Below are 19,148 nucleotides of genomic sequence, written 5' to 3'. Positions count from 1 at the left end.
GGAAAGGAAAAGCAAGCTTGAGAAATCATCAAGAAGCTAGGAGTAGCTTCCATGAAGCTTGGCTTTTTATTGTCTTATTTTAATTTATGTTTCGGATTTTTAGAACTATTTTGATTTCCGTGTTCGACATGGAAATGTTTGATCCTTTCTAAACAATTGTTGTATTTTGGATTATGGTGGCTTGGTTTGCAACCCAAGTCACCCGTTTTATCGTATTTTCTTTGTTCTAAAAATTCATCTTTATATGCTTGCTCATTGAAACATATGATCATTCACTTAAAGTGATCTAATAGACAACTATAATGATGGGATTCATTATATGTCCATAAGTTTAAGGCTTGTGTATGATCAATTATGAAGTGATGATGAGTTGATGAACTCTCTTAAAAGAATGTCAATCACCAAGTACACTTATCAAATCTAAAACTATTAGTCCTCCTTACACTTCAAAAATCATTATTTGTGTCTCATAAGCTATCTTTGAATCTCTAGTGTATTTATTCTAAAAATAGAGTGGGAGAAAAATGAAGACACAAAGAACACAAAGTAAATTTGGATACTTGTGTAAATGAGATCTACGCAAGAAAGAATGATTTGTATACCTATATAGATAGTGTACACGAATAGATGAGATCTATGGTCTCGAATAGATGAAATCTACATGACAAAAGAGACCAAGTGAAGTAATCAAAAGAATATATTCTCAAGATAACTACACGAGGAGACCAAAAGAAAGTTTTGGAAGAAGAATGGCTAATGTAAAGTCTTATCAAGAGATTTGGCTAGTATATGAACTACTTTTGACCAATAGTTTCAATATTGATATTTACTTAAGAGCCTAAATGAAACAAAGTTGCATCCTCGAAAATAAATGTGATTTATGACTAAAAGTTGCAATGAAAGATATGCCGATATCTACAAAAGCTAAATTAATTGTTAACCACGCTAGTGTCACTAATTAACCTCATTATGAAAATGAAATGGTTAAACCTCCTTCCGAAAAGGGTATTTTGAGAAGAACGTGTATTAGATGTAATTCAAATTTAAATAATGACATTGTTACGCATCATTATAAAATGAATGAGTTAGAGATTAAAAATCTCTTTCCATAAGTTTAAGATTCAAACCTTTTCTAAATAGGCATTTTGAAAGGATATGCTGGGAACATATATGGTTTTATATTAATAACTTGGCAAAGCAATATATATTTCAATTCTTGAAATGTTTCGATTGAGTAGTCAATTGAGAAACATGTGGAATTGAGTGGAAATTGGAAATTATCATGTAAAGACATGGAATTTAGTGGAAGCAATCATCTTGTAAAATTGATAACTCATTACTCATTGAGAATAACGAGCTAATACTATCTTTCACAAAGAAGTATTTGAGTTTTCAATTCTGGATGAAAATGGACTATGATGAATCCAATCACATCATGAGATGTTGGATAAGTATTGAGATATACACATCAAATCAACAAGAAACGTAGGTTATTCATATCGATGTAAATAGAATTACCATAAGCAGTCATGGTCATTCATTGAACCTAAGAATGGTTGATCACATGATTATAAATTACTAATGTTTCCGCCATTAGAATAATCATGCACATGTCCAATAATGAATCATATGCATAAGAGCATGATGATTCATTGGCAAGCCATAGAAGAATCGTCATGAATTCTCGAGGAGAACTAATGAGCGATTCAAGTGATGGACAAAACACTCTGTTATGTGACAAGAGGTTGCACATATTGAAGTTCGATCACACATAAGGATTTATGAAAATCCTAAGCTATTCAAGCTAAAAGGAGAAATAAGAAGCTTTGAAAAATACTTAGTTGAAGTAAGAAGTTACTCAAAACTGATATTTTCTAATATGCTAGGACTTATGAGAAGTGCTAGGCTAATCATCTTGACAAATTGTTGCAAGACCCTGCAAAACGTATACCTAGTGCATTGCGAAATGGTAGAACACTTGATCAGTGCAAGTTATATCATCCACCACAAATTCGTTGGTTTTGTGATAAACAACAAGAAAGTTCTTTCAAGATAAAGAACCTAAACCAAGGTTGGGAACCTATATGTGTACTTGGTAAGGTTCATGCTATGAGAGATAACATGAATATAAAGGATAATATAATATAAGAAGTTTGAACACATGGACACATGGTATGTTAAACTTCTATTGAAATCGACTAGTGTTTACACACTTACGATATGCATCACAAGGTTGTAATATGGTATTGACTACCTGAATGTGATGTCGACATTTGTTGTTTTAGTTATTATTAACTTACCTTATACTTTGTTACATCCAAACGGGTTGTAGAGACAATTGAACCCCATTAAAGTGAACACGGATTAGCATTGTATTCGCCCATAGTTACTTACATGAGGTGACATCTCGAAGTGACTAGAATGTGATGCGATTGATGGCAAGTTCAAGTGCCATGAAGTCATGTGAGATGACTAGTCGATCACATAGGCAGACTGTTAGGAACACTTTGTCGGGCCTTATGACCGCTTATAGAGTTCTGGCATATTTATATAGCCTGGTCGTGGCGAGAGCTACTATAGTATTCTAATGAGTCGATTCTTTTGACTAAAGACTGTTCGCCTAAGATGGCACAGTTTCAGATTAACTTTGATTTGTGTTACTACGACCTTCGTAAATGGAGTCAAATGGGCATATTTTGGGTTATGATGGCTGTGGCTAGTCGAAGGGAATGAGTGCAATAGGAATTGTCCATCTCTAGTCAGGGTTATAACAATATCTCAGGGCCACTCGAGGAGTAATGAACTTGAAATGTGTGGCCACGCTCGGAAGATATCTATGGTAGATATATCCGGTCAATCAGTTATTCTCCAGATCGAGGAAACCACTCTCGATATGATCACTTGCAAGTACTGCCTGAAAGACACCTTGCATTGAGTGGGAGATAGTAATAGGACAAGAGAATTGGTGACGCACACTTGTCGAGGACAAGTGGGAGATTGTTGGAATATGTCTCCTCCGACAATGATGCGATCACAACTGTCGATCATGATGATCACATGTTTAATTCTCATTTTAAGAATACATGTGGGAAGTAATATTTTACTGTCAACTGGTCCACGCATATCGGTAATGATTGGCTGACTAGAGTTTGACATTACTGTCGTACGACGGTGGTGATCAGTTGATCCCCTTAGGTCATACCTAAAGGGTAACACTCTTAATTGATTATTTAATTGATCGTATGACGATACGGGTTAGTTAAATTACTTAAAACTGACGGACGATTTTGAAAGTAATATTTACGTATCTCGTTTTAATTTGATTAAATAAGAAACTAAATTGTCATTTTCGATTTTTCGAAACGGGAACAATGAAATAAGAACACCTCAATGGGGCCGAGGTGTTAGTCCTCATGTTGCTAGGACTCTCCAACTATGATCAAGATAAAAATAAATAAAACAAAGAAAGAAGTAGATAAACCTCACGAGGGTAGGAGCCTCCAAAGCTTGCTAGTCCTCCACCATATCATCATTGTCATCATTTTCCTCCATAGAAGCGGACTCATCACCACTTCCCTCTTCACTTCATTGCTCATTTCCTTCATCACCTTCATTAGCCTCTTCTTCTTCATCATCTACCTCTTCATCAACATCCTCATCATTATCAACCTCATCATCGACATCCCAACATGCCGTGGTAAGGAAATGTACCCGAGGCATCTTCGGGATCTGTCCTTGGATGGTTTGCGGACGAAGGCTCGCCAGCCGTGATAAGGAAACGTACCCGAGGCATCTTCGGGATCTGTCCTTGAAAGGTTGCCCAAAAGCGAAAGTCAAATTGACAAAATAATGTGTAAAATGGATTTCCCATTTTACACTATATGTACCGAAATTTAGGGGGTATTAGGATAAATATTGTGTTGATTAATTGAGTGGAAAACATAATCATTTAACCTAATACATAGCCATGCAAACCTAGTTGTTTTTGTGAAGAGCAACTTGATCATGGATTGGCTAATACCTCCCCCCCCCCCCCCTACCCGGTTTTTCATAGAGAAATGCCAAAGGGTTTTTCTCTATAATTTGTCTAATATACACTACTTGAACGCTAGTGTATTTTTCATTCCATCATCTAAAAATATAGAGTTTTTAGAGAGATAAAAATCACTTCTTTTCTCCCTTCTCTTAATCGAAATTAAGACACCAAAATCAATATTTTTCGGTCAATTTTATATAGATTAATATTGTTCTAGTATTAATAATATTAATTTTATTAAGAGGTTATCTTGGGTATTATTCCTTGGGAGGGATTCTATACTTGAATCCTTTGTTCATCCAATATTTGGAGAGCTCAAGAACAAGTGAGTAGGAGAACTCATTTGTGCCCATATATCTGATTTCTCAATGTAAGGAAAACGATTTCTTATTTATCTTTATTCATGTTTGCATGCATAAGATCCAAAAATTTTATGACTAAATTAAATTGTAACATATAAGAATATGTTGTAATAATGAGATATAGATTTCTAACAATACCATCCGGTCATTCTGCTTTCTTTGATCCCATCTTCCTTAACGCCTTTCTAACTTCACTCTTTTGTATTCTACGCACAAATTCCCGATTAACCATGCTTGGTGTTACTTCTACATCCCCAAAACCTTGTTCCTGATGTCCATTGAATAAAGTATCAAAGTAAGAACTCCATCTAGCCTTTATTTCGTTATCCTGAACTAAAACCTTGTCGTCCATATCTTTCACACACCTAACTCTCCCAATATCTCTCGTCTTTCGGTCTCTTATGCTAGCCAGTTTATAGATATCCTTCTCTCCTTCTCTCGTGTCCAACCTGGCATACACTTCTTGGTTAACTTTTGCCCTCGCATCCCTTACTGCCTTTTTAGCGGCTCGTCTAGCCTCCTTGTACTTTTCAAAGTTCTCATCACTCATGTATTTCCCTAAAACCTTATAGCATTCACGTTTTGTCTTTATTGCTTGTCTCACCTCATCGTTCCACTAAGACGTGTCCTTACTTGATGGTCTATTCCCTTTAGATTCCCATAACACCTCCCTCGCCGAATCCTTTACAACATGCTCCAATTTATCCCACGTTGCATCAAAATCTATCTCCTTACAATCCGACCAAATATCGCTACTTCCAACCTTATCCAAAAACGCTTGTTGGTTTTCCCCTTGTAGCTTCCACAACTTGATTCGTGCCTCACCGATTATCTTTATCTTTCTCAAGTCTCTCTTATCCCGAAAATCAAACACCACTAGTCTATGTTGTGTTGTGGCAATTTTCCCGGGTATGACCTTGCAATTGGTGTACTCTTTCCTCCACACATTCCTTACCAAAAGGAAGTCAATTTGACTAGCATTTCCTCCACTCCTATAAGTCACCAAATGAGAATGTCTTTTCTCGAACCAAGTATTCATTACACCCAAGTCATATGCCAAAGCAAAATCTAAAATGTCACTTCCTGCTTCATTTCTCTATCCGAACCAAAACCCCCATGAATGCTCTCAAAGCCAACTCGACTAGTACCCACATTTCTAATGAGGTCACCACCAATGATCAATTTCCCTCCAATAGGGACTCGTTCTACAACCTCTTCCAGATCTTCCATAAGGCTCGTCGAAAAGAAGCATCTAAACCTACTTGAGGTGCGTAAGCCCTTATAACAGTCACCACCTCATCCCCGACTACAAGCTTAATGCTCATAATCCTATCACTCTTTCTTGATACTTCTACCACATCATCGATGTAATTTTTATCAATGATAATACCCACTCCATTACGACTTTTGTCTTTACCCGTGTACCAAAGATTATAACCCCAAGGTGCTATCACCCTTTTTTTATCTCCAACCCACTTTGTCTCTTATAGACATATTATATGCACTCTCCTCCTTTTCATAACCTCCCCTACTATACCTCAGCTAATCTCCCTGTCAAAGAGCCAACATTCCAAGTACCAAACCGTAACCTACTACCCTTCCTAAGGCCATGACCTGATTTCCTTACCCGCTCGTGACCATGCTTCCTAGATCCAAACCTATTTAACACCACATCCATACTTCGAGGTGGCACGTCGCTTTTGGGCGACCGACCTAACAACCCTTGCATATTTTTCACTACACCCGTGTCTAGAAGATGTAGTGCACCCTTGCCTATTTGACACCACCCCCAGATGTAAAGATGGCGCGTCGCTTCCGGGTGACGACCTAGCAACCCTCACATACTTTTCACTACACCCGGGTCTAAGAAGTGCAACACGTCGCTTCTGAGGAGACGCCCCAACGATGTTCAAATTCCGATTCATGTCCATAAAATGTGACTACATTTTTATGTTGGCTGCCACAGACCTACCGTAACCCTCCTCCTTTATCCGGGCTTGGGACCGGCATTGAATGCCCAAAAACACTCACATGCGGAGTTATTTAATAAAAACAAATAAATATGCAAAATTAAATAATTTAATTTTCTAAATTTACATATAATGTAAACACCATGCATGCAATTTTGGATAAAATTTTCGTCCAATAAAAATATTTAACCATTTTTACCTAATAAATACTGCTTTTATCGGCTTTTTATCTCATAAAAACCAATAAACATGCAAAATTAAAAAATTTAATTTTAAAACTTTACATCCAATGTACAAAATATGCATGCAGTTATAGGTTAAATTTCAATCTAAGGAAAAATTTTAAACTATTTTTTGCCTAATATAATCACATTTTATCGATTTTTAACCATTTAAAAACAATAAACATGTAAAATTAATCAAATTAATTTTCTCATATTCACTTACTCTAAGTAAATCATGAATGTGTGAGAATATTAAAATTTCATGACCAGAATTAACATGCAACTAATTTTAGTTAACAATTAACCATTTTTAATGCATATCAAAATTTATCAAAATAAATAATTAATTAGCAATAATTATCCATAATTAACCGAAAATGACCACAAAAATTTTAAGGTCGGAATATGTACATGCAACACAAAATTTTCATGTTAAAACAATTTTAACACTAAAATTTACGGTTGTTATAAAGTTATCTTATAACTTGATAAATATAGACATGCATGTAACAAATGTGCTCTGATACCACTTGTAAGTCCTAGACCCCCTAATTAGACTCTTCTAATTAGTAACTAAATAAATTTTTATTTAGTCTTAAAATGATCTAGTTACATGCATGAAAATAATTTGATCTAATATACCAAGATTAAGATGAAAAATTATTTACATTGGAAATTTGGCTATAAGAACAACTACAATAGTTGTCTTATGGAACTTCTACATGCGATGGATGATCCTCCTCCCAGTACCCAAAATAGAGTACCTCCTTTGAATGCACCCAAGAATTTACCCAAAATACTAATTATATTATTAACTAGATAATATAAGAAGTAATATGTATGTATACCATCTTACTAAATATTATTACCTTAATAATATTTTTAGTATTAGTTTATGAGTGTTTTTTAGATGACGCTATGAAGGAAATTTTGAAGAAAAAGATGGTCCAAGAAGGGCTATCAATAGGGACCAAATTTTTCTCTAAATTTTCCAACAACCATTCATGTGGAAATGTTAGGTATTTATAGGAAATCAAATGTAAAGAAATGATAGGAACATTTCTTAGTGGATATGCCACTTGTACATTCACATGAGTGTGTAAGTGGAAAAAAATAGTCCACTTGGGCCATTTACGGGTGTATTTCGACTTCTGACATTTGTCCCACAAATACTTATAAATTTTATATTTAATTATCTTAAATAATTGAATTTAAATATTAATGTAATATCTTATCAAATGAAATATCATACACTTAACCATTAAGTCAATTTGATAATTGTACTAATAAACAATTTGTCTTACAAGATCCACTTAGCTAATATTACAACTCTTTGTAACTTATATTAGCTAATTACCTCCGCCTCACAATATATAAATATGTAACATATTATTTTTAATACATTATTAATAAATAATCCAAATTTAGTCAATTAATTAATTTTTAATTACTAAATATTATCTTATTAAATAAGATATTATACTTATTACTCAATTATCACATAATTAACAATAAATATAAATTCCACATCATATAAAACACACTTGACTGCCATTAGTCTATATATATACAAGAACTAATAAATATGTATCAAATACAATTAGTTTATCTATTTGGGGTCCTTCCTATATATAGGTGTGACCTAAAGGGATCAACTGATCACCGTTGTCATACGATAGTAACGTCAAACTCTAGTCAGCCAACCGTTACCGATTTATGTTGACCAACTGACAAATATAAAATATATCCCAGGTGTATTTCTTATTTGAGATTTATTAAATAAACACACTATTGTGGAGGACACCTACTCCAACATATGGACAATTTGGTAATGTTGTGGGCCAAATAAGGGATGTTACCTTTGGTTTTGATCGTTCGTAGAGCTGGCAAAAGCTGACCCGATCCGCCCAAAATCCGACTGATACGTGCATTTTATATAGTCTTTTTAAGCCTTTATTGCACGTATTTCCATGCGATTCTCCTAGTTTTACATTGCGAAATGCCCCAAATAGTCTACTTTAGTTTGTTTGGCCTTAATTGCAGGAACGGACCTAAAAGTAGCGGAATCGTGCCTTTTTCAGTCCCCTTAGCATGCATTTATAGAGATGAAAGAATTGGAATGGAATTAATATGCCTCGAGAAGCGTGAAGTGGTCTCGAAAGCTAACCAACGAAGAAACGAGCTGGTTCAGTGGCTAAGTCCTCGATCGAAGCCTTTTCTGTTCAATCGAGTGAATAAGGTGGTCAACAATGCTCGATCCAGTCCCTACTGTACTCGATCGAAAGGTGGAATTTCAAGGTTCCTCGATCGAACATATTAGATGTTCGATTGAGAGGTTGTGCTGGAGAATTACTCGATCGAGAGCTTTCAAAGTACTCGATCGAGCACCTTATGTCTGACGCGAGATTTTATTTCGCGAGAACTTATTTAATATCTTAGTTATGTTTAATAATTATCTTCTCTATATAAGGAGAAGACGTCATTAGGTTAAATCATCTCTTTAATCTTTCATTAATCTCAAAAACTCCTAATTACTCAGTACACTATTTCTCTTCCTCTTTCAACGTTGCTTTCGTTCTCATTGCCGGATCTCAATACTTTGTAATTTCTCTTTACTCTTTGATTTAATTTAATTCTAGCTTTGCTTATCTTTAATCTTTGCTCTTAATTTCTGTTCTAATTAGTGTGATTGTTAGTTTATGTTTATATCATGTTTCTTGCTATCTCATCCATTGTTGTTATTATTTTATTCATTATAAACATGAGTATCTAATTCTCTTAATACTAGGATTATGGGAGCCATGGTAGTGAAATAATGATGTTATAATTAGGTTAGAAGGTTTTGATTGTGAGAGTTGTTTTATAGCAATTTAATTGTAATCATTTAGTTGAGTGCACGCTTCTAAACTAGTTAATCCGGTTAAATTCAGACCTAGATCGAGAGATTGGAAGGAATAGACATGTTATGAACAGTAGACTACACTAATGAGAGCGAGAGCTAAGTTAGTAGTATTTTAGGGCGGATAGCGGACCGAGAGGACCTTTCCTTTACCTTTCTCACATTAGACCGACTGATCTCGTTCTAACAGGATTGGCTAATTACCATGGTGAACCGACTTCCTAGCATTCTTCTCTTTATTTGATCACAACTTTATTTCTCTTTACTATTTTTATTACTCTTTTTCTCTCTGCCTTAATCTCATTTAGTATTTTGAAAACAAATCAAAACACCCAATTGTTACATGACGGACTAGGATAACAAGTAAGTATAATAGCCTCTCTGTGGAGTACGATACCCGACTTACCTCTACTATATTAGTTGAGCCGGTTGGTTTATTTTTGATAGGATTGCGACAGCCATGTCATCGACCCGATAGAACCCGAAATTGGGTGACCGAAACCAATTTGAATTGACCCGAACCCGACCTGAACTGACCTGACCATGACCCGATATTAACTCAACCCGATGGATGACCCGTTAATGAATTTGCTTAATAATGATGTATCAAATAAAACTAAATTGACATTCATCTTGATTGTTTTCACTCAAAACTACAATTAATACACCTACAAATTGTTTAATCATAAAATTACTCATCAAAAACTAAATATTATAAGATAAAATATAAGTTGATAACCTGACCCGATACTGATCCGATAATGACCCGACCCGGCTTGCCACCAGTTGATGACCCGACCCGAAGATGACCCAACATGACCCGTAATCGACCCGAACTGTCATTGACCCGACAACCCCAACCCGCTTTGACCCGACCCGCAACTGACCTGAGTGACCCGATTTCCACCTCTAATCGTTTATTTATAGTAAGTGTTAGCTTTGGTCTAGATCAAAGAGAGTATATGGTAGGAATTTGATAGCCTCAAATTCTAGGTTTGAATGGCTAAGGAATCGAGTCTATTTCCCAATTTCAAATTCTAGAGGTTCTCAAACGCTTAAAATGTCCCAATTACGGAATTCAATTTCAACTATGAGTTCCCAAATATAACAGAAGGTATATTGATCTTTCGATGTATGTTGATTTTGGATAAAATAGTTTTACACTAAACTAAATTAAATCAAATGAGTAATTGTTGTTTGTTTTTCTTTTCGTTCATTCATATTTTTCTAGAATGGGCTGAGCTAGAGTTTCCATCATTATTGGACGACTTCACATAAATAAGGAAAATGAGATGGCGACACCGAGTGTTGCTCAAATTGAGCGATACCCGGGGTATTATTGTAATTTGTTTATGTATTTTTTTCTCTACATTAAATTCAAATTTCAAACTAATTAGTTTTAAAGGGCAATTTAGGAAGTTAACATTAATTAATTAATTTATTAATAATAATAATAAAACAAATTGAAAGATTTTTAACGATTTATGGTGTGCGATATTCATGGAACCTTGGAACAATTCAGTTCATCAGTTAAAGTCGTCATCAGTGATCATTCATGAATTCATGGCATTTGACAATGATTCATACAAATTAATAATTAATGATTGAAAGAGTGGCATATAAATCACCACACTAATGTGGTAGTGTCCTGCATGAGGTAGTGAGTAGTTTGAGGTTCAATGATGATTGATGAAGATAAAGGACGTGGACGAAAATCCAAAATTTTTATCTTTCGTTTGTGCAATAGAACTTTGAACATACCTTAACAATTATGAATTCAGTATTCCAGTGGAGGAAATTTCAGTATAGTAGTTATCGTTTCATGGCCTGACAATCGAATTCTCTCTGTTTGTTCAATTGTTAATTGGTAAACGCATGATTTGATGATGAAGATGAAGAATGTGTTTGTTATGATATGTATTGATTGATATATAATATTAGATAAAGTTTATTAGTGTTTTAATTAGTATCTTTTATATTTTATTTTATTAATATAATAAATTGTGAATTACAGTTTTATCCCTACGTTTTTGGCGTAAAAATGAAAATAAATTTTTTATTTTTTATTTTTTATTAGGGTGCCCGGTATCGCCCTAGCAGTAATAATTTGACTCTTAATAAAGTTATAATTTCTAAACCAAAACAAAAGGAAAGTACTCTTAATCCTGATTAATTACTCCTAATCCTATAAGATTATTATAGGTTGTCACACCCCTATAAAACCACTCTTAACGTACCATATGTTTATTTCCAATTCAATCAACAAATAATTAATTATTTCACAATTTCAATGGCTTCCATGAGATCTGTAAACTTTGTTCTGCTCTCTCTTCTCTCATTGTCCCTCATCCTTCCTTCTCTTGCTAATGATTCATCTAATGGGAAGCTGTCGTTTGAGGCGATATACCAATTTGGTGACTCGTTAAGTGACACCGGCAATCTCATGAGAGACGGTCCGGTTGGGGCCCATAATCCCTGCGCACGTCTTCCTTATGGTGTCACTTCCGGTAACAACACCGGCCGCTGTTCTGATGGCCAACTCATGATCGATTTCTTCGGTATGACACTTGAACTTATTAACCTACTACTTGCTGTTTTATTGCCATGCATACGTTCATGTTTTTATTTTGATAGCCATGCATGCCTCAATAAATTTTAACTTGTTTTCTTGAATTGCAGCCAACTTTTTTCACATGCCGCATTTGAGTCCCTATCTGAACAAAGAAAGTGACTCGACATATGGGTTGAATTTCGCGGTTGCCGGATCAACAGCCCTTGATACTGATCGTTTAACAGCCATGGGTATTATCAACCCTGCCACCAACAAATCTCTCTTCGTTCAGATTAACTGGTTCAAGTCTCACCTTAAATCTTTTTGCGGAGACAATGCTTCAGGTAAATCTGTATTCTTAATAATTTATAGAGCTCGTTTATACTAATGATATTTTATACATATATAATTCTGTTTAATTTAATTTAGAATGCAAGCAAAGGGTTGGAAATTCACTCATCATAATGGGGGAAACCGGCGGCAATGACTACAATTATGCTTTACTTGAAGGCAAGAGCCTACAAGAGTTGCATGACATGGTTCCAGAGGTGGTTCAGCAAATTAAACAAGCTGTTAAAGTAAGTTCCGACTTCCTCGTTCATTTTTACAGCTATAAGATCCGTCTTAATTACCTTAGTTTTCTTTACCATGAATGGTGTTTGTAGGAAGTCATTAATCTGGGAGCAATGCGAGTTGTGGTGCCAGGAAATTTCCCGATAGGGTGCATGCCAATATATTTATCCATGTTTGAAGTTACGGACCCAAATCAATACGATTCACTCAAGTGTTTGAAGGGTTTGAACTACTTTGCTGTACTTCACAACAAGCACCTTCAGTTTGCCATTAAAGAGCTTCAGGCAGAGTTTCCACATGTAGCCATTGTGTATGGTGACTACTTCAACGGCCTAAGATGGATACTCCAATCTGCCACTTCTCTTGGTAAGATTGATTATACAGCTACATGGTCGTAGACACTCATTTACACTTCTTTCAAGTAATTATCTATAGTTTTGATCACTAATCACTTCAATGTATTATGTATATAGGGTTTAAAGAGGACGGCTTTCAGAAGGCGTGTTGTGGAGATGCTAACAACAAGTATAACTTCAACATGAACAAGCTTTGTGGGAGTGAAGGCGCTTCAGTTTGTGCGAACCCAGAGGAAAGATACAGTTGGGACGGAATTCATCTAACTCAGCACGCCTATCTGCATATGGCTCAATACCTTCTCAAACGCATTGTTCCTGGAATCCTTCAAGTTGTTTAAGATGATTATTCTGTTTTTTATTCTAGGAGATTAAATTTTATCATGAAATTTTTGAGTACATTAGAGATTTGATTGCGTTACTTTAGTATTAATTAGTATGCATGTTTTACTTAGTGAATTCAAGAGAGTTTTGATTGTCTCTCTTTATATTTTGTTATCCAAGATTTCACAACATTATTGAATTGTTAACAATCACTTAATTGCTTCAAACATTTGACAACACTCAATGACGAAACTTCGTTTGTATACTTTGATCATCTATCAACATCTTGGCCTCTAAATAGGATTACAGCCTTAACAGTTACTCCCCTCTATTCACTATTTTCTTCCCTTTTTTCTTAAATGGATTATTCAGGTTTTCTTCCCCTTTTTTATTTTGAAACTTTTACTCTTATTTTATTCATCCGTCTCTCCTATTACCAAATCCCACCCAACTTTTACTCTTATTTTATTCACCCCTCTCTCCTATCACCAAACCCCACCTAACTCCAGTTAACTCACAATTCCTTATTTAATTCCTAATTATTCATTCATCTCTTCAATTTAGAAACCCCACCATCTTCCTTTATTCATTTTTAATCATCTCCTAAAATCTTGTACCCACATCAATGGGGAAGAAAACCACAAATAGGAGGGAGTATAACTTGTACGGCTTAAAACGAAATGGTCTTATCAGCCGTACGAGTGTAGAATTGTTTTGTTATGTAATATGCTCCCACTTAATGAGAGTAATATTAATAAAATCTATTATTTATCTATATTATTAAAGGAAGCTTTTTTCGAGCGATTACAGAAAGTCCAAGTTTTCTAAACGACTTTCGACCAATGAAATAAGAGATAATATCTAAATTAATAATCATTGAAATATGTGAAAACATGGAATCATGTATGAACAATCAACAATGGAGGAGATGAACTCCATTGCTAGAAAGCTTAGCAGTATGAATTAGGGGAAATTGATTAGAGAGATAAAATGTAGAGAGATGATGTAAATAAGGAAATGAATTGTATTAACTTATGAATGTGTACAATCAGTTAGCTATATACAAAACCGTCTCTATTTAGTAATTTTAACTATGGTTAGTTGGACAAACATACAGTACAACAAATTAACTATGTTAGTAAACTTCACATCCCCTCCTCAAGGTGGGTTTGCCAAATAAGGGTCAAACAACAAACCCAACTTGGACGAGAAAAATACATGTTGTTGATGTCCCAAGGGTTTTGTAAGCAAATCAGCTAATTGCATATTGGACTTCAAATATACAGTTGCTATGAGTCCTTCTTGTAGTTTTTCATGGACATAATGGCAGTCAATATTCAAATGTTTCGTCCTCTCGTGAAAAACCGGATTGGCTGCTATATGTTGAGCTGATTTGTTGTCACAAAATAGATTGATTGGTAAAGGAACAGTGACACCAAAATCTTGCAATAACCCTTGTAACCATACTATTTCTCCTGCTGTGTAGGACATGGCCCGATATTCAGATTCAGCAGAAGATTTTAAAACGGTTTTTTGCTTTTTAGTTTTCCAAGAGATAAGAGCCTTGCTAAGAAAAGTGCATTGCCCAGTTACAGACCTGCAACTAAATTGACAGATTCCCCAATCAGCGTTACAAAAGCTTGTCAAATTAAGATCATTATCTGCTGGGTAGAAAAGTGCTGCATCCTTAGTGCCTTGCAAATATCTTAAGATATGGATAGCAGCTTGGAGGTGGGGCTCTCTAGGTGCACTAAGGACTTGGCTTAAGTGCTGAACCGAGTAGGAGAGATCAGGCCTAGTCAAGCTGAGGTATAAGAGTTTACCAATCATTCTTCTATAAACTTCAGGTTCTGATAATAGAGTTCCTTCCTCAGTTGAAAGCTTAAGTCCCCTAGGCAGTGGGGAATGGTGCAGGAGTGCAGTTGAGCATACCAACATCCTTTAGTAAATCATGCACATACTTCCTTTGATTGAGTAAAAGACCTTCTATTGACCTGGTGATCTCAAGGCCTAAGAAATATCGAATTTCTCCTAGGTCCTTGATTGTGAAAGCCGTATCCAAAACAGTCTTTAAATGAGTCATGTACTGAAGATCAGACCCAGTGATTAATAGATCATCTACATAGACAAGAACAATTACAAAAGAATTTCCTTGCCTTCTTATAAAAAGTGAGTAATCATATTTAGATTGAGTGAAACCTTGTGAAATGAGCAGTCTAGAGAGCTCAATATTCCATTGTCTCGATGCTTGCTTGAGACCATATAGAGACCTCTTTAATTTGCAAACTTGGCCTGGAAGAATCTTGGTATACCCTTCAGGAGGCTTCATATAAACTTCTTCCTCCAAGAACCCATGTAAAAAGGCATTATTAATGTCCAATTGATTAATAACGCATCCCCTAGATGCTGCAATAGACAAGAGAGCCCTGACAGTTGTGAACTTGGCTACAGGAGAAAAGGTATGTTTGAAGTCTTTGCCCTCAGCTTGATTATATCCCTTGGCAACTAGTCTTTGCCCTCAGCTTGAATTTAACTTTGTATACCCACTTTGAACCAATATCCTTGAAACCCTGAGGAAGATCAGTAACTTCCCATGTTCCATTGGCCTCTAAAGCATCTAACTCCAATTGCATTGCCTTTATCCAATTGGGATCAGATTTTGCTTGATAATAATGTGAGGGTTCATGAACCCCTAACACATTTTTTAAAGAAGCAGTAAGTGTTGTTGGATATGTGGTGACATCAAATACAGAAAAAGAAGAAGTTGCTGCAGATTTGAGTGTGGGGCAAATAAAATCCTGCAGATTGCTAGGAGGCTTAACATTTCTAGTAGACTTTCTAGTAGGTGCAATGTTAGTGTTGGAAATACCAGGTGTACTGATTACACTCACATTTCTGGTATTATCACTGTTATTATTGGACAGAATAGAATTATTTGTTGTTGGAATAGAGTTATTATTTGTATGATTATTTATTGATATAAGTACACTTTCTTCAGTATCAAAAGGATATAGATGATCATGGTTGGAAAATTCTGATGCTGAAATGCTAGAAGAGTTTCTCACATCAGAATCCTTTGTTTTATAAGGAAAAATGGACTCATTAAAAATGACATCTCGACTAACTATGATCTTGTGGGTTTCTAGATCATAGAGCTTATTATAACCCTTTTGTCCATAAGGGCAGCCAATGAAGATGCATCTTCGAGCTTTTGGATCAAACTTGTCTCTATTTCTGGATGAGACAAGAGCAAAACACAAACAACCTAAAACCCGCAATTGATCATAGCAGACCTTCTTTTTCATCAAACCCTCAAAAGGTGTAGACCAAGATAGAATAGGAGTTGGCAGCTTATTTATTACAAAGGTTGCTTCCAGCAAACACTCTCCCCAGAAACGTTTTGGCAGACCAGCATACAACATCATAGCTCTAGCTGTCTCAACTAGATGTCTATGTTTGCGTTCCACTCTTCCATTCTGTTGTGGAACTCCCGGTATACTTATTTGATGTATTATACCTTTAGTGGCAAACAAGGTGGAACAAACATCTTGAACAATTTCTGTTCCATTATCACTACTAACCATCTTTATATTGACCCCAAACTGATTATATATCTGTGAAAGGAAATTCTACATAGTAACAGAAACCGACTCTTTTGTTTTCAACAAAAAGGTCCAAGTAACTCTGGAATTATCATCTACAATGGTCAAGAAGTAATGTGCTCCAGTGATGGTAGCAATCCTAAATGGCCCCCATAAGTCTACATGTATGAGGTCAAATGGGTTTGAAGCTCTAGTATGATCTCTATCAAAGGATAACCTATGCATTTTAGGCATGACACAGGTTTCACAACTATAATCTTTCAAATCCAGTGTATTCATTTCAGGAATATGTTGCATCTTTACAATGGAAGTATGACCAAGTCTAGCATGAAACAATTCAACTTTCCTATGTGCATTAGACCTAGCATCAACAGTACATAGAAAACTAGCATTGAAATTCGACACATTACAATTACATGACTTATTATTCTTCTCTTTAAAGCAAGTATCCTCATGCTTCTCAGGTTGCCTCGTCTTATAGAGGCCTCCTTGCTTTGGACAGGTAGCCACTATGTGCATATCCTAGCCCTGTATAACACATCTGGTGTCATTAAAGAATGCCATTATGCCAGAATCAACAGATAATTTCCCAATGGACAACAAATTATATTTGAAGTCAGGGACGTATAAGACTCCTAAGAGCTTTATTTGCGGATTGATTTGTATCACACCAGAGTATTCAACTAATTTTGTGGAACCATCAGGTAGACCTATGAGAATAGGTTTAGACAATTGATTTAGACTCTAAAACAATTGTTTTTGTGAAGTCATGTGATCGGATTCCCCAGTATCCAATATCCACTCTATTTGACTAGGAACACAAGCATTAGAGACAACATTAGAAGCTAGAATTATACCTGCAAAGTTGACAGATGCAGAAGAGTAATTCACATGTCCACCATTATTATTAGAAAGTGCTTGCATAACGTGCGATATATGGCAGCAACTAATGCCTGATCAACCTTAGGAGGCTCTTGTGACCTGGTAGAAGACGTCCCCACATGAAGATCTCTTTCATTCATCTCAGGCTAGAAATCAAATGGTGTATCATCATATGCGTCACCAGCATTACCAGCAAACTTTGGGACAGGAACATTATATTTCTGAGCATTCATTTGCGATTGTTTCCTAGCTTGATAACTAGCTCTTATCTTAGGATGTAAGACAAAGCAGGTGTCCAGAGTGTGACCCCCTTTGTTACAAGAACTACACCACCTTTCATTGTACTTTGGTCTCTTATTGCTGTCTTAACTGTTATCTTTCTTCCAGACATTCCAAGGACCTTGACCTTGCCAGATTTAGAAGCTTGGGCTTTCATAGCAGCCAAAGCACTGGAATCTTGCCCAGTTTGCAGGATTAAAGAAATATTTTCCTGGCTTTCTACTTGTTGCAAGATGGAGTATGCTCTGTTAATGTTGGGAATTGGATCCATAGACAAGATATTCGTTCGTAAATGCTCATAAGAACCATTCAGCCCCATCAAGAAGGTAATCAATTTCTCCCTAGAAGCAGATTCTAACACTTGCTTAAGAATATTGCAAGTACACTTATCCATAGCACCGCAACTACATTCGGAAAATACTTCTAGCTCATCTATGTCATCCCAACGCCTTTTCAGTTTAGTGAAATATTCAACAATTGAATCATTACCTTGAGAGATATCCTTTAATTCTTTCTTCAACTGAAAAAGTAAAGGTCCATTAGATTGACCATACCTTTCTCGAATCTCTGTCCACAATGAAGCAGCTGATTTAGCAGTCATGTATGCTTCCTTGATTCCAGGAACAATAGTATTCACTATCCAGCACCATACCATAACATCACATCTCGTCCATTGCGGCAACTTCGGCGAATTAGCAGCAGGTCTCGTTATAGATCCGTCAACGAATCCTTGTTTGTTCTTAGAACCGAGTGCAAGAAACATTCCTCTACTCCAATGCGCATAATTCTATCCATTGAACATCGTCTCCAACAGCTTCATGCATGAATAATCTGATTGCGAAAGGAACAGAGGACAATCATACGCGTTTCTATATTCCGCGTCGGCGTTTTCTGACATTTTGATTGAATTTTGTTGATTTTTTTTGAAGATTTATCGAATTTGAGAGGAAATCAAAAGTGAAACAACAAATTATCACTAGAAATATGTAACGAATGAGCAATTTGTTGTGTGAGAAGATAATCGAAACAAAGAAATTGAAGAATCGAACGAAATCGAAGAAAGAAATCGAAGAAAAAGACGAAGCTAATTTTT

At 35.6% G+C, this 19,148-nt stretch overlaps 2 protein-coding genes across 2 annotated transcripts; one reads left to right on the top strand and one right to left on the bottom strand.

The window, feature by feature from the left end:
- Positions 1-11,771: 11,771 nt before the first annotated feature.
- On the top strand, positions 11,772-13,309 carry LOC141594282 (GDSL esterase/lipase At5g03980-like). The gene is made up of 5 exons (XM_074414397.1): positions 11,772-12,049; positions 12,171-12,386; positions 12,472-12,620; positions 12,708-12,981; positions 13,089-13,309. Exons 1-5 carry the CDS (start codon positions 11,782-11,784, stop codon positions 13,307-13,309), a joined length of 1,128 nt encoding a protein of 375 aa, XP_074270498.1. The 5' UTR covers positions 11,772-11,781.
- A 4,732-nt stretch (positions 13,310-18,041) lies between these two features.
- LOC141595005 (uncharacterized) lies at positions 18,042-18,818 on the bottom strand. Its single transcript, XM_074414981.1, has one exon. The coding sequence runs from the start codon at positions 18,816-18,818 to the stop codon at positions 18,042-18,044; it is 777 nt and encodes a 258-aa protein (XP_074271082.1).
- Between the last annotated feature and the right edge of the window lie 330 nt (positions 18,819-19,148).

The sequence above is a fragment of the Silene latifolia genome, chromosome 8, assembly GCF_048544455.1.
Source record: "Silene latifolia isolate original U9 population chromosome 8, ASM4854445v1, whole genome shotgun sequence".
NCBI lineage: Eukaryota > Viridiplantae > Streptophyta > Magnoliopsida > Caryophyllales > Caryophyllaceae > Silene > Silene latifolia.
The sequence above is the reverse complement of the archived record's forward strand: the minus strand, read 5'-3'. Positions and strand labels throughout refer to the sequence as shown.